This window comes from Phaethon lepturus, unplaced genomic scaffold (assembly GCF_000687285.1).
Source record: "Phaethon lepturus isolate BGI_N335 unplaced genomic scaffold, ASM68728v1 scaffold13735, whole genome shotgun sequence".
NCBI classification, from domain to species: Eukaryota; Metazoa; Chordata; class Aves; order Phaethontiformes; family Phaethontidae; genus Phaethon; species Phaethon lepturus.
The window spans coordinates 60,598-76,675 of NW_010538450.1; the positions used below are offsets into that span (position 1 = coordinate 60,598).

Genomic DNA, 16,078 nt, shown 5'->3' on the forward strand with positions numbered 1-16,078 from the left:
CTGGAAAGCTATAGACAGAAGGGGATAGAAATGTTTTAGGAGAAAGAACACAAGTTTTACATGTACAGTAGTGATCAACTGTTCAGAACAAGGCTGTAATATAGGACTGTCAGCAGCTAGCGCTGTCCTTACTAAGGCTCTCAATACTGCTAAATGTTCCCTCAGAAGAACCACTAGTAACAATGTAAGGTCATTTTTCAAAATGCAGATAAGCCAAAACATGTTCTTCAGATGTTGACAGAGTAGTGTGAAGAAGAAGTTTCAACACAGGTAAGACTAGTTGCAAGTTGTAAATCCTGAGAATATGCAAGGATAGGATACTTTAAACACATCTGCTGGTTTTGCAGTTCTATTCCTGTTCCTGTACATTGCAGCCAGCCTTTCTTTCTGTCTCTAACAGTATGGCATCACTCCACCTCATGAAATTGATGTAAATGCACTCAGGAGCATCTTTGTCTTCACGCTTGCCCCTCAGCTCTGAAGGAGAATGTGCTTTGCACAATATAATTCCCTCATTTTATTTCCTTGTTTCATAATAGAGATGTTATGACCAAGCAGTTCTTACAGTTGGAAAGGGGTGATTTGCCAGTGAGCTTCTGCTTCCTACTTCCTTTCTGTTACCTTCTTTCCATATTTATTTTGTTCTACTTGTAATTTAATTACATTGTCTGCTTATAGCCTCAAGTCAGCCATATGTTGATCTTTGGGTCACTGTCCTGCCCCTAAAGGAATTGTGGCCAAAACACTTAATGCTCTGAGGACAATGAATATGCTCTGCAGGGCTTTGGTGGTTCATAATATCTTGATTTGTGGTTCATACCACCGTTCTTCAGTTCTCTGCACTACAGCTTGGTGAGCTTCTCTATGAAGGATTAGTAATGTACCCAGAACCAGTGCTTTATTAAAGTAAGCTATTGTTTCAAAATGTTTTGAGGAATATGGTCTTGTATTTATGATAATGGAGCTATGTTTTACTTTTTTGTCCGCAATGACTGTGATTAATATATGTTACCAACTAGTTGTTAATCTTTCTTAGGTATGGAGACTACTATGTCTGGAACAAAGTCACTACTTGCATACATAATATTCTTAGTGGAAGGAGGTGGATAGAACACTATGGAGAGATAACTATCAGAAACACAAAAAGCAGTGTTTGTATTTGTAAACTCACATTTGTCAAGGTAACATATATTCTAATACATATAATATATTCCTAAAACTGCATAGTTTAAGCATAAATCAAGCTGTTTCTTCAGTATTCTTGAAATCCACGTTCAACATTGTCTTACCAACATTTGTAAATATGTAAATTGTCAAAAGAGAGTGCTATGTCAAGTAGTATGTCTCTATTCCGTTAAACACTTGACAGCAGCGTGTTGCATTGCTGTATAGCTGTGTGCTATACTGTTGCTCATTTTAGGTTAAAAATGAAATGTAAAATTTCTTTTCTATTACCACAATGAAAATGCAAAGTCATTGTAGACTTCTGTGCCATTTTACTTTTGCCTTTATCAGAATTTGGCAGTCAGTATTTTGTCTCTTTAGATGAAATAATGCTGCTTTGGTTCATAGTATCTTAATATCCAGGCAAGGTCCATATATTAAAAAAGATCACTTTATAGCTATGTTACTATCAATTATTTTCTCTAAAAATAAGTTTGTCTTCATATTGCAACAAAATACATCAATACCATTGCAGTGTTAGCAATGGTGTGTTACCGTAAATCTGAAATTCATGTTTTAACGGTTGTTCTGAGAATGGGCAACTGGGTCGGTCAGTAGGTGAAGATGTAAGAAGTAAATGTGTCTAAAAAAAGCAAAACAGAGAAGAGAAACAGAAAGCAACGAATAACAAGTAATGCTGACTGAACATCTTCCCTGCTGCAAACAGTAGTGTGCAGCACCCATCAAAGGATTCCCTTACATGTCCAGGTATATTCAGTATCTCTCCATATAGACAGAAGAGAGTTGGCTTTGATCTTGCAACTTTACAAGTGTCATTTTTGCTGAATTGTGTGGGATTTGGGTTAATGAACAACAATATAGTTCCCAGATGTGCAGATTAATTTAAATAGCTTTATACCAAAACCACATATCAAATTAGTCAGGGTTTCTCATATACTAAACCAATTAATATTCAGATCATCTAAATTTCAAATTCTGATGTTTTTGGTTCCAGGTGAGCTGTTCAGATACAAAATTTGGACAGTCAGTGCCAGATTCATGCAGTGTATGTATTGGCACAATGCGAAAACCAGTGTGAGCTAGTAATTTTTTGTTAAACTTGCAGGTCAACTACTGGAATTCAAATGTGAATGAGGTCCAGGGTGTTGTGATAGATCAAGAAGGGAAGGTGGTTCATCGCCTTTTTGGAAAGTGGCATGAAGGCCTTTATTGCGGTGTTGCACCTTCAGCCAAATGCATATGGAGGCCAGGTAAGAAACTTGTAATAGACTCTGGCAGGCACTGCAGTGTAACCCTAAACTATGTAAAGCTGGTTTAGCAATCATTTTAAATACACAAAATATTACTGGAGAAATTAAATTCCTGGCTAGACAAATAAACAAGCATTCACATGAGTTTATGAATGGTAAATGGAAATGTTCTTACAGAGCATAGTCTACATCTCAGTCTGACTCCTGGTCAAATATTCTGGGGTCTGGGGATCAACATAAGAATCAAGTTAAGAAAAAAGTTGGACTTTTGGGCCTCCCTGCCTTCTCACAGAGAGCAGGGTAACTTATTTGGGTTTAACAAATAGGAGGTGCCAGTACTGAGTTGTCTTAATGCTTTATTAGCCTAAAGGATTGGTCTTCAGAGATGGTGAGGTCCTGTAATTTCAGGAGCTGATTTCAACTTCCTTACTGCTTGCTTAGACACACTGAGGTTGAATTAGCCATCCTTTGCACCTATAATATCTTTCATACATGCAGAGTATTATCCAGGAATTGGCATTATTATTAGTATTTTGAACCCTACTTTGCACCCTACTCTCTGCAGTGTCTACTCTGACTGCTGGTAGGGCTGAAGGTATTGAACAGTGCCAAATCAGTGTGTGGGTGAGCGTTATGTTCCAGAATTAACTCTGAAGGTCAGTTAAGGTTAGCTTTTATACAGACATTTGATAAGCCTGCCTTCCGGGGAACTGGAAGCTATGTTTAACTTGAAAATCTTAAAAACAGCAATTTTTATTTAAAAAGGAAGGAAGAACATAAAAGTTTGGAATCTATTAGCATGTAATTACAACCTCTGCAGGATAAACAGTTGAAACTAATATTTGGTGAATGTTGTTGCACCTATAGAATAGCTTTTGATGCTTTTTAATTGTAAGACTAAAATATATTAATATTTTTGCTGTTATTATTAAATAAATAATCTCTTGCATATTTAGAGTAATGGTTTAAAAAGCTTTTTCGTTTCTCATACATATTCATACAGGCTCCATGCCAACCAATTATGAACGTTATTATGGCTTCACAAGATTTGCTATTGAGCTCAATGAATTAGATCCTTTGCTGAAAGATCTTCTTCCTACAACGGATGCACGATTCAGGCCGGATCAAAGGCAAGAATGCTTATTTATACACTTAATACTTGGTAGTTTTAACACTGGGTTTGGCTGAGTATTGAATTTTGTCTGTCTTTACTACAGTCTGAACTAAGCTTTGGAGGATTCTGCATGCAGAGAAGGTATTCAGTATTGCAATCAAATTTCTACTTTACACAGTTGAGGAAAAGTAGAAAGCATCTTGTTCGTATAGTAGAGCTGTAGTGCAATCTTTGGGCAGAGGTAGGATTCCTCATAACTGGAAAGACAGGCTCTGAAATGTCATGCCCTCCTGCTATGAATGGAAGCAACATCAATTCCCTCCTAATTCTCAGTTCATAGTACTTCAGTGTTTGTGGTATGCTGAAGTTTCTAAAGAAAGTATATGCCTTAGGCTATAGGTCAGGTACATGTAACTGGGAAGTCACATCTCTGTTATTTTATGAGGTTATGTCTAGATCTGAAAGTGGGTACAACACAGACAATAGGCTTGGCTTCTGCTTGTCTTTTGTGATGACTGGTGCTAGAAAATCCCTTGTTCTAGATGCTGTAAGATTGCTATAGGACTTGCTGTTATTCATACAGGCTTCTGGAGGAAGGAAATGTAGAAGCGGCAGCATCTGAGAAACAAAGAATAGAGGAACTCCAGAGAGGTCGGAGGCGGTACATGGAAGAAAACAGCATTGAATATGTACCGAAATTTTTTAAGTGAGTCTATTTGTTTCAGTACTAAGTCTCTGATTTCTATAGTGTGACTGGACAAAGTATTACAAGAATTACCACCAACGTAGTCTGTTAATTGTGAAAGCCAAGAAAGATACCTGCTCTCTACCTGAACCAATTTTTACATTGTTTAAGGGAAAATACAGAGAAGACAAACAATATAAATGGCAAAAGGCTTGCATTCTGCAAGCTAGATCTCTTGGTTGATACCCTGCACATAATCAGAATCTGTAATGGCCAAAGAGGCTTTACGTGGCTCTAAGACCTGCTCACACAGATCAGACAACAGATTTGTGGTCTTGGCTGTTTTTTAAACCTTCCACATTTGACACAGGTAGAGGTTGACTTTTATTTTTAAATTCCTGACTGTTCTTGTGTCCTTTAGAAATATGAAATCAGAATTAGTATTGGGTTAGATCAGAGACGTATGGAATTTGATTTCATATTGCATAAGAGCGGAGATCTAGTCAGAACTTTTTCTCCTCTCTTTTTTTTTTTTTTTTTTTTTTCTTTCTACAGAAAAGTTATTGACGCTAATCAAAGAGAAGCCTGGGTTACCAACGACACCTACTGGGAACTGCGAAAGGATCCTGGCTTTAGTAAAGTAGAAATTCCCGTACTCTGGTAAACTGAGAATGTAGATCTAGTAAACATATCACTCTGAAGAAAAAAATAACTATGCACAATATGTTTCTTATAGCTAAGTGTGGTTTGTGGGTCTACGGGAAAAACCCATCATTCTCATTTATATTCATCTTTATAACAGACTTTTGAAAGTGCATTAGACCAGGCCCCTGACCACTTCTGGATCTTTCTAATTTTGCAGCAGCCATTAAAAAAAAAAAAACAAAACACAAAACCAGAAACCTTTTGAAGTTTCATACACTGAAAATTCAGAAAAAAAGAAGCAGATGAGTTATCCAAAGTCACTCGGAAGAGGTGGTAAACACAAAACTGCAACCGGTGCTTTAAACAGACATCAAGAGTAATGTAATTTAAAAAAAAAAAAAAAAAAGAAGAAAAAGAGAAAAAAATCCATTTTTTTTCAACTATTTTTGTTAAAAACTCTTGGGTCACAACACTGTCATTTCTGGCTTCAGGTTAGTCCTTTGGTGTGATGTGCTTGGACTGGCCTTTGTCAAAAAGATATGCTTTTCCGGAAGCTGTTCCCATTCATATGCCATTGTTCATGCCTTAAAATATGAAGATGTACAGTAAGTAATTTTAAAATATGTATGCTTAGGCTTGTGTGAAGGGCAGATTTTTAAAGCACTAGAATTTTATCATGATATAAAAATTGTAGAACCTGCATTATTTAAAATCAAAAGACAACATCTAACTGTATTTCAGTGGAATGAGATCTACTGTACATGCTTTAGCTTTGGGAAGCTGACTGTATAATCAGACTGAAAAGAAACTGGTAACTGGTTGAATCTGAGACAGTTTTGGTAAATGCATATGAATTGCTAGTAAGAAAGTTAATATTCTAAATGACTGATGCTGAGATGCAGTCATCACTTTTACCACTGGCTGGATGTAGTCTCACAGTGAATCTCACTTCCTGGTAACTGTTTATACAATTAGAATTCCCTGAAGCTTTGCAACAGTGTTAAAAGCACAGCAAGATTTCATGGGAAGGTCCCTGGCTTCTCTCCAGAAGCTGGGTAGTGCTGTAAATGCAACTATTTTCTGACACACACACACACACACACACACACACTGTTTACGTTACTGGCTCTGTTTTCCCCCATCCACTTTTTTAATCTAAATTTATATTTGAGAGTATGGCAGAGGCTCCCATGTGTTGTAGCTAACAACTACTACTTGTGTTGCCCAAAATAGCTTTTGTGCAAAATTATATTTTACAGTTTTTCTTCAGTGATTCTATATTTTTTGATTAAGAACCAAGTCTCTTATGTGTTGCTAAGCCTCAGTTAATACATGCGGAGAAGGCTTGGCACTTTCTATTTGAAAATCTCTGAAACATTAAACAGTAGGAGGGCAGATTTTAATAAAAGGAAAAAAAGTAATTTTATTAGGTAAAAACTGCATTCCATACAGTATGATCTAGTCTTCCATTTATGCATGTATTATACATTCAGGCACTGATGATAGGTTAGATTTCATGCATATACACTGTATTTCTTTCTACTCATACACAGCATACATAGTGCACTTGAATTTTTCTATGTAAGATTGATTCCAGTACTGAGACATAAAAAAAATTATTAGATAGGTATGTGATCCTCAAGCAGAGCTGCTTGAATGGTTCTTAGTGGATTACCACACATGCCCAGCTCTCCGCCTGCTTCTTCCTTTTGCAGAGCCAGGTCCCTACAGAACTGAGATTACTTGGATTTTTTAATACGTGTTTAGTTCTCCCCCATGTTTGTATGACAAAGCAACTGGCAGAGCAACTAGCTGCTAATGAATTCCAATTTCTTCACACAGTTCTGTTATCAGGAAGAACTATGAAAACCTAAAGAAAATATAATGTAGACTTTTTAAGAATTGTGAATGGTCATGAATTGCTTAGGAATATTTGGTATAAAAAAACCTGTGTGCAGATAAACAGGATTTCTTTCAAAGAAAATTTTTAATTATTCAAAGAACAATATCTTTTTCTTTCCTAGTTGAATGTAGTCTGATTTTTTTTTTTTTAGTTCTGCAATTGTTGTTATAAGAAAATGAAAATATATCAAAGTTCATTTTTTAAAATCATATTTGGTTAACTTCATCCTACTTGGTTTAATAACATTACACTATGAATCAAATTGGCACATTGTCTGCAAGATAGCAATTAATTATTCTGTGTTACTTTCCTTAAAAACATTTGCCTACCTCATGCTCCAGTCTTTGTGTGTAGTTCACCATATTAGAAAGCATTATGAGTGTATGACTGCAGCTACATTTGAGGGACAGAAACTTCACATCCTCGAATTTTTTTTTAAATTGGTTTTTAATTTAAATACAGAACTAAGGTCTTTAGTTTTACAGTGTTCTGCTGGTGCTTTGTGAATGCCATTATTTGCAATGCAAACTGAAACTTAGTGAACACTAAAGATGCTATCACTGATTTAATTGTTTTTTACAATTGTTTATTTGACACTTATTGAAAGAAAAATAGCATTAACATTTTTAGAATTAAAAATATCTGTGATATGCTGAATCTTTCTATTGAAGGCACTTTTTAAGCCTACTGAATGCTAAATTAGTTAATTACTAAGTAGAGGAAACACAAAACAACGCATCACAGTATATTTGCAGTCTTTATCAGAAACTGAAAAGTGCTAGCAAATGTACTGTAAAGCAATTTCTTATAGTGCAGAATTCTCTGGATCCTGTGCAAAATCTTTTATTAATTTTTTTCCTGTAACCATGGGGGACATTTCTTGTGCTCTTTCTCTTTCTAAAGAGAATGGGTTAATAGAGGATAGGTCTGGGGGCTTCTATCCAAATTACACTTTTTAGACAACCTGTGAAATTTCACTAGCACTGAGTTGCAGGGGATAGTGGGCTTTCCACTTCCCTGCCAGTGTAGCGCAGAATGGGGTTTCCCATGTTGCAGTGAGAACACACTGTTGGCTCTTTTGCAGCCTGGCACCCATTGTAAGTGCCTGCTACTTTTTAGCAGGGCTGCTGCTCAGCCGTCTCTTCCCAGCACATGGGATTTTTCCACCTTAGGTGCAGACTTTTGCACTTCTGTTGAACTTTGTGAAGTGTCTTCTGGCCCAGTCCTCAAGCCGATTAGTGTCCTTCCGTTTAAAGCTCTGCCATTTGGCATGCTGTCTCATCCTCCTAATTTAATGTCATCTGTGAACTTGTTATCATGTAGTCTGAGTCCTTGCCCAGGTCACTGGTGAGATGTTGATTGACATGGGCCATAAAATTGACCTCTGCAGGGCTGTCGTCATTGCTGGCTGCCAGCGGGGTGTAAGTCATTGATCAATGCCTGGGGATTCAGGCAGTTTTCAGCCCACCTCACTCTGCTGATCCAGGCAGTATTTCCCTTTGAAAGGCATGAAAAATACTTACCAACTCAGTAGATTTAATTGCTACAGGTTTGGTATGTGATGAAAATTGGTGCAAATCATTTGACATCTAACACCTTTTAAACCATTTAAGAAGTTCTAACTTTCACTACAAAGACATATCCTTTGCTTTTTCCTGTGTTTTCTCAAAACACTTATTTCTGTATAAAATACACAACCCTTATGCTTTAGTTTCACAATAGTGAACTGTACTTTCAATTAATATTTTAAAAGTGTATCTTAATTTGTTTCCTGTTCTGGTATGTGGATATGATAGTGTAATAATAGCTATTTTCATCAAATGTAATGTCTTATAAAGACTTAAATAGCTTCATTCCTATTTTAAGGAAATTCCTATTCCAATCTGTATTAACAAGATGGTAGATTTTTTGGCATATTAGAAATTGTTATCTCACTGGGAGATACTGTTTGAATATGAATTGATTTTCATACAGTATCACTGTGATTAAAAAGTCATCTAGACACCCATTCTAATTTTAGACAGATATAAGCTGCATGAAATAAACTTTTTATTTGGCTTTAGAAGTGAACACCCACTATAACGATCTTTTTATCTTACAAATAATGTTACTTTTTTTTTTTCCTCATTTTGAACTTCTGACTCTGAATGAACTTGTACGGCATTTGTGGGTTTTGTTTGAATAGCACATGCTAGGCATATGTCGAGTATTGCAGTGTATGTACATGACAGTTTTGAAAGATAATTGCCCTTAATTCCCTACTGAACACTGTCAGAGCTTAATAGAAACAAATTAGACAAAGCTTAAGGCACACTAGGAGCCAGCACTAGTTCTGCTCTCATGGGCATCTGGTAAGGAGCTTACATCTGGGCCATGCCCTCTGTTTCCCATGGAGGTAACATGGGATTTTCTCACCCTCAAACAAGGCAGAGTGTAGAGTTTCTCTCAAAAAATCTGAATTTTTAAAAATACACTGGAAGGGGGAGGAGGTTCATTTATACTTGCACAATAACCGAGATGGCTAAACATGCCAGTTCTCTGTGAGTTTTGCAAAACTTGCTTTCACTAGCAAAGCTCTGTTAGTATAGGGAAGGTTTGTGTGGTGTCCTTGTTTTATATGATTTTGAATATTGTCTGGTGCAGAGATGTTAGTTAAAAACTAGCTGTTTAACATGGCGTTGGCTGCAGTCGTAATCTGAGGAATTAACTCTATTTTAGATGTCATTACTAATACTGGAGCTGCATAATGAAAGTAAAGGAGAGTCATCAGATTATATCCACCTGAAAGGAAAAGGTATCTGTATTCATATGCTAAAATGACAGGAGGGGCTAAGCTAGAGCATTTGGCCCAGCCGAAGGAAAAAGATTAATATTGACAGAAGGGTATATGTAACGGCCTCACCAGTCACCTCGTGTTATACACACACCTGGGAGAAAGCTAACAAAGTTTACTATGTCATAACCACGTACCTTGGCAGCTACTGGAGCTGGAAGTACTATCTTGGGTTTTCTTCCTGTCTGTCATTAAGTAACAGTCATCAAAATTGTGTAAAACTTGAATTTTCTCTTTAGAGCATATATTGATAAAAGTTGACGTAGGCAGGGATACAGTGGCAACTAAAGGTTTTTGTTAATGTGCTCAAAATTGTGAAGGTATATTTAGTATAAAAAGTAGTATACTTTTCTACTTTACCATCCCTGGTTACTTTTATTAAGGTTCTTGTATCACTCAGAAGTAGTTTCATGGAGAAAGGTCTTTTTTTTTTCTCTCCCTTTTTGTTTTTTAACAGAAGAATCTAGACTAAGTGTGTTAATAAAGGTTTAATTATTCCTGGGGAGGATATCTCCCTGAGCTCCATTAAAACAATGAGTGGCACCCACAAGAATGTTGCAAATCTTGGTAAGCTCAGAGAAATGGCTTATTTACAGCAATTTATTTTATTTTTGTATTATATATTGTAAGGCATCTACTTACAAAAGCAAATACATTATTTGCTCTTTAAACTAAGAATGTAAAACACCTTCATTCATTAGCTTTGGTGTAAACTATGTCTTTCTTCCACTAAGCTGAAAGCCTCTGTATAAAAGCATTTTTATATGGTATCTTATAGGTTTAAAAAGTGATAGCAATGTACTTGTAGGTGTTGTATACACCCATCTCCTCCTTTGTCAAGTTTTGTAGTATTGTAAACCAATCATATCTTTATTCTCCCCCCCTGCCCCCTTCTTTGTGATCTTTGAGAAACCTCAGAAATGAAAAGGAAGGGAGAGACTGCAGTGTAGAACAGTGAAACCAATAACAGCAGCCCTGTCAGTGGCACAGCTGTAACAAAATAGAAAGTTTTCTAACTTTCATGAATTATAATGTCAGTAGAGCTGATGAATCCATTTTAGGCAGGTTATCTTAATACTATATTTCTTTCCACTGATCCATGACAACTTGAAAAAGGGGAAAATTGGTGACATTTGCTTGGAATTAATTTTGAAGGTGAAGGGAAGTTTTTATTCCTTTTATAAATAAAAATGACTGTAGACAGCATTTAGCTGAAGGTGTATCAGTAATGTGGACAAAAAGAGTTAATGTTCATAAATAAGGAAACCATAAAGTTGGAATATATAATCAGCAGTGTGTAATATATTCTGTCTTGACCTATGAATAATTCATTGAAGTATGGTAAAGCTAGTTATTAGTACTCCTGGAGCAACGATCCAGATATTGTCACCTATGAAACACTGGAAGTCATTTCCATATTGACTGCTACTTTTAATGGTTTGCATTAATAAAAGAGGGGTATCTTATGCTAATGTATAGTGTTGCTGGCCCAGAACATTAGGGATGCAAAAAGGGAAGACGTGAGGAGATTGCTTCAAAAAGTCAGAAGTGGGTAACGTACCTTTTACACCCTGAGCATCAAAATGATGTAAGCTATAGAAGAGCAGGACACACAATGATAAATATTCAACCAGAACTGTTCTTCTTCACTGAGATACTGTTTCCTTGTGTAAGTCAGTGTAGCCACACACGCAAAATCTTCTTCTGAAGTTGTATTACTATTTATGATTGCACTTGTGGACCAGGGTTTGTTTTGTCAGGTCCACCAGGGACGATCAATGTTAGTCAGGACTGCAAACTCAGATTTCTTTTCTAGTAGTCCTATGCTGAATGCTGTGTCTTCCTTTGTTAAATTCACCTGAACAAGGAATGTTACATCAATATTAATAAAATTAGTGTAAGTTTAATCCTCAGTATTTTCCAGGCAAAGGGAAATTCAGGATATCTTCTTTAACTATGTTGACAAAATACAGACGAGACCTTCAATTATCTGTGTATTTGCATCATATTTTATAAAATATCTTGAGATTGGATCACCAATAGTAAAATTATACATACATATATTAAACTTGCTTTGTCACCTAGCATGAAGCTGACATAATAATTGAAAATTATCATTCCAATTTGAGGTTAGAAATTACATCTATTTATTTCTTGAAATAAGTGTTACTGTTATTCTTTAGTGCTTGAAATATAGTATAATAAATTCAGATCACAATAAATTTTATGTTCAGCTGAGTCTCAAAAAAGACCTGACTATGAGCTGAGAAATAAATGCTGATGAATGTATTTTGATATGCAGGCATAAATGCAAAGATGGCAACTTCTACCTTAGTTAAGCTTTCGCTCTAATTAGCAAAAGCACTGTTCTTGTTTCTTTGTAATTATTTCTAAACTAATTGTTTTCAAACATTCATTCCTCACTAAGAATTAATTACATGTGAAGTTTGAGTTTTAAAAATTAAACAGTGTTTGAAACACCGCAGACAGGAAGAGTGGTGCTTCTGTCTTGCACCTAATGCATAGATCTTTCTAAATCTCCAGTTCTCAGAGCGACATGGACCGATAGTGCTTACTCACTAAAATTTCATCCTTGGACCAAACAGAAATATCAGTGGGCTTTTGTGGATGGGATTTTTCTTTGTATGTTGATTTTCTCTGTGTTATTTACTATAAAATGAGTAAGAAATCAAGCTGCTAGCATCTGATGTCTGAAATCTTTTCCTTCACCAAAATGCATAGCAAACTTCTTGTTCTTTATCTGTTACTGCTAGTTTGTCTGAAGCGGATACTTTATTTAGCACATAAAAAGCCATCATATAATTAAACTACTGTGGTATCTAGAGAGATCATTATGATAGTTCTGTATTAGGATATTCTTTGTTGTAAACACTAGCAAGAGTCGTCTTTGGGCCTTTATCTACTTTCCTGGGTAGGAAAGTGATAACTTTCAGTGAATTATGATTTCTCAGTATTTCAACAGCAAAGAATTCTGTATCTTCTCCCATTTTTGCACAAAGTTAATATGAATTGGGAATAATGTCACACTTTTTTTGCGAGATCAGATCCCATGCACACATGTATGAAATGTAGTAAATTTTAGTATTTATACCTTGCTCAGACTCTGAGAATGCCTTTAGAAGAGTGAGGTTTAGATTAGTTACCTATTTTACATTGCCTTACTGAGCTGCTTTGTTTTTAACAGCCTTCAATTTCAGATGAGAAACAGCCCTGCACCAATTCTTTAGGGGGCCAAAATGTCAAAACCTAAATAGCTAAAAGAGCATTTGTTGTTAATTGCCCATAACCCTGTGCTCATTCTACAAAAAAAAAAACCCAAATCTGTTTTTTTCTTACACATATCTGTGTAGCTTACTTGTAAAAGGAGATCCTCAGAGTCTTTCCACTGTGATTACGATATTATGGCAGTTTAGAAAGATATGCAGAAACTCGCTTCATGCTTTTTAAGATAAATTTTAAAGGCAAATAGTTGCTTTCTAGAAGCCTAACATATAGAGCCAGTGCTACATTTGAGTACTGGGTAGACAGTCTCTATTTTAGAGAGAGATAACAGACTGTAACTAGAAAGAGTCTGTGTACGTAGATGCACCAGACAAATTTTTTTCTGTTGTTTGAAAGCAATAGAAAACTGTTACTTAAGGGAAAGAAAGAAAATAAAAAGCATAAATGCTTCTGTACCCAGCTACCCAAATGTTGCAGAAGGCATTCTTTTTGAGCACTGTAATGTTAAACCACACCTGCAGCACCCTTAATTTTATGCTCAGAAGTTCGCTGTGGACTTCCATAACAAGATGAGGAGGAAAAGGATACTGGAAAAAAAAGTCAGTACCATAATTTCTAAATAACTCGATAGAAAATTGATTTGCAAATATTTGTTTGGAAAACTGTACTAGCTACTTGAAGTATTGCAATTTTTGAAAGTACAAGTTTAGTCCTTCATAGTACGGTCAGTAATTTAACATTTAAAAAAATAATCTTGATTGATCTTGATTGCTTTCCTGCAAATGCATTAATTTGTGCTTGACTATTCACAAGTTTGGAGTATCTTTCAGGATGAAAATCTTTCTTTACATCTTATTAATTCTGACTCCAAATACTGGCTGTAATCGTGCCTGTAAAAACAATTGTATTGCTTAGGTAGTTACTAAGCATCAACAGCTGAGGAATAACAGAGGTAGGATATAATTTGTATATTCCAAATGCATAGACTTATTTCACATGCAAGAGTTAATCAGCAATGCACATCTCGTATTTTTGTTTCTGCTTTATCTGCTTGGGCTCTGATCTTGCACGGGCACCAATATGTAGTTAGCATAAACATTGCAGTCTCACTGAATTCAGTTTGAAACGTGTAGATACTAAAGTTCAAATAAAAAGTCTCAACAGTGACATTCCTAAGAAATCAAAACAATGTACCTGGTTACACTATGCTTTATAGTACTTGATTTTTAATTCCTACATGTGTAAACAAATGAGCACCTGTGCAGATGAGGCTGAGCTGCTGTTGGTACTCCATTGAACTCGGTGAGCTTCCAGGTGAGTGGATGATCTAGCTGCCCAAATCTATTTCAACCATTGGCCTAATGTATAGTCAAGCCTAGGTATTCAGCTAGTTACACTTAAGCTTAATTTTGAACACGTGCACTGTCTTGTGGAAGATAAATGTGTGAAATATATCTGGTTTGACTGCTTGTCAGTCAGAGCAATATATTTGACTTTCCTTTGACTCTTGCATTTTGGGACCTTATTCTGGGGCTTTGTAGTATTTAAAAAACAGTTAACTTCATGTCTCTGCAAAGCTCAATTATGTATGACATTTGGAAGAAAGAACAGGAGATTAAATCGAAGACAATTGATCATATTATATCTCATTCTGGCAAGCTTAATTGTAAGAATATTTGCAATTCCTGTCTCTGTTTCACTGTACTTTCCCCAAGATGGTGCCAGCCCAGAGTGAGGGTTGCTAGTACTGTATGCCAGTCAAAAAAAGAGGCTAATCCTTCTGATTTGCGAAGAAGGGGGCGGCTAACTAAGAGCATGCTCCTAATCTCAGCCTAGAAAAGCATGAATGTGAGAAAGTGCCTCCCTCCTCTCCTTCTAGGCTTTAGCACGTAAATAGAATTGCTTTTTTTGGTATGTCGAGTTCTCTGGCTACTTCAGCAATTGAACCTAGCCAGGAAGGAGCAGGAAAAAAACAAACAAACAAACAAAAAAACAGATTTTAAGTTCCCACATAATGCAGCTGCAACACTTATTCTGTATCTTTGCACTCATGAGTTGGTTTTGAACATACTGTTGTAGTAGTCCAGAATGCAGATGAGGCCTCATGATGACTACCTCTCATGCAATAAAAACCAAGCTCATACAGTAGTTAATGTCGATTACAGTCAAGCATCCTTTGGCCATATGATTCAGGGAGGTGGTAGTGGGGGAAATAGTAAACAAAATCAATTAATTGAGACTTTATTCCAGTGTAGTATGTGGTATGCACAATACCCATAATACCAACTCCAACTAAGGGAGGTCCTACAGCTTCTGGTGGGAAGTAAAGGTTGAACTTGGCTATGCTATAGTTTATGTTGTGCTCTAAAGTGTAACAAAAGATGTCATCTGTTTCCTTCAGGCTGAGCTGGATTTACCAGGATATTGTGTCCAAGAAACACACACACATTTTTGAGGAAACAAGATGCTCTTTTACCTGTTGCAATGTAACTGGATAATGCATGTACAAATGACTTGTTTAGCCTGCCAATGAATGTTGCTAATGCCTTACCAAAAAAAAAAAAAAAGCATATTTTTTGTATTTTTTTTCTCAGAGGCAAATCCAAACAATGCTAGATTTGGGAAACTGTTTACTGAAAAGCATTTTCTAATAGATCTCTGAAGAAGTGCAATTGTATAATTATTATTGTTCAATGCATACAGTACATTGTCTCCATCACTCTGTACACTGCTGCTATTAGTGCTTGTTCTAATAAATCTCTATGTACACTGTTTAAACTGCTGTCATCTGTGTTCTGATTTATTAACATAAGAAACACTGTAGAATATGGTTCTTGAATGAACTGTTTGTAACTAGTTAAGTGAATTGATGAATAATCGTAAAATTCTTAATATATATTGTACAGATTGATTTTGGAGAAGTGGGTGATAGTGGCAGCAATAGCACTGAAACAGCGGCTTCTCACTAGTGTCATCCTGTTCCTTTCTAACCTTTGTCTACTGCAGGATTATTTAAAAAAAAAAACTTTTCCCGTGTGATTCTCTATGCAGTTCCTTTAAATCTGGCAGGAGCTACCAACTGCAGTCTCAAAGAAGATAATTTTCTTTTTGGCAGTTCCTGGTTTTATCTTCATGCTACAGCTGGTAAGAGCCTTTTGCTTTTTTTTTTTTCACTTCAGCTTGGCCTTTGTGATTAAAGGGAGCTTGCAGTATGTTTCTC

At 36.0% G+C, this 16,078-nt stretch overlaps 1 protein-coding gene across 4 annotated transcripts in view; it reads left to right on the forward strand.

Moving 5' to 3' along the window:
- The window catches only part of OSBPL6 (oxysterol binding protein-like 6), a 50,460-nt gene extending 45,525 nt beyond the window's left edge, over positions 1-4,935 (forward strand). For all 4 annotated transcript variants that reach the window (XM_010286815.1, XM_010286816.1, XM_010286819.1 and 1 more), the window contains 5 exons: positions 1,037-1,181; positions 2,291-2,435; positions 3,439-3,565; positions 4,133-4,255; positions 4,790-4,935. In XM_010286815.1, coding sequence (XP_010285117.1) covers positions 1,037-1,181; positions 2,291-2,435; positions 3,439-3,565; positions 4,133-4,255; positions 4,790-4,898 — 649 coding nt within the window. In that variant the 3' untranslated portion in view covers positions 4,899-4,935. The remainder of the gene's footprint in view (positions 1-1,036; positions 1,182-2,290; positions 2,436-3,438; positions 3,566-4,132; positions 4,256-4,789) is intronic.
- The last annotated feature ends 11,143 nt before the right edge of the window (positions 4,936-16,078 follow it).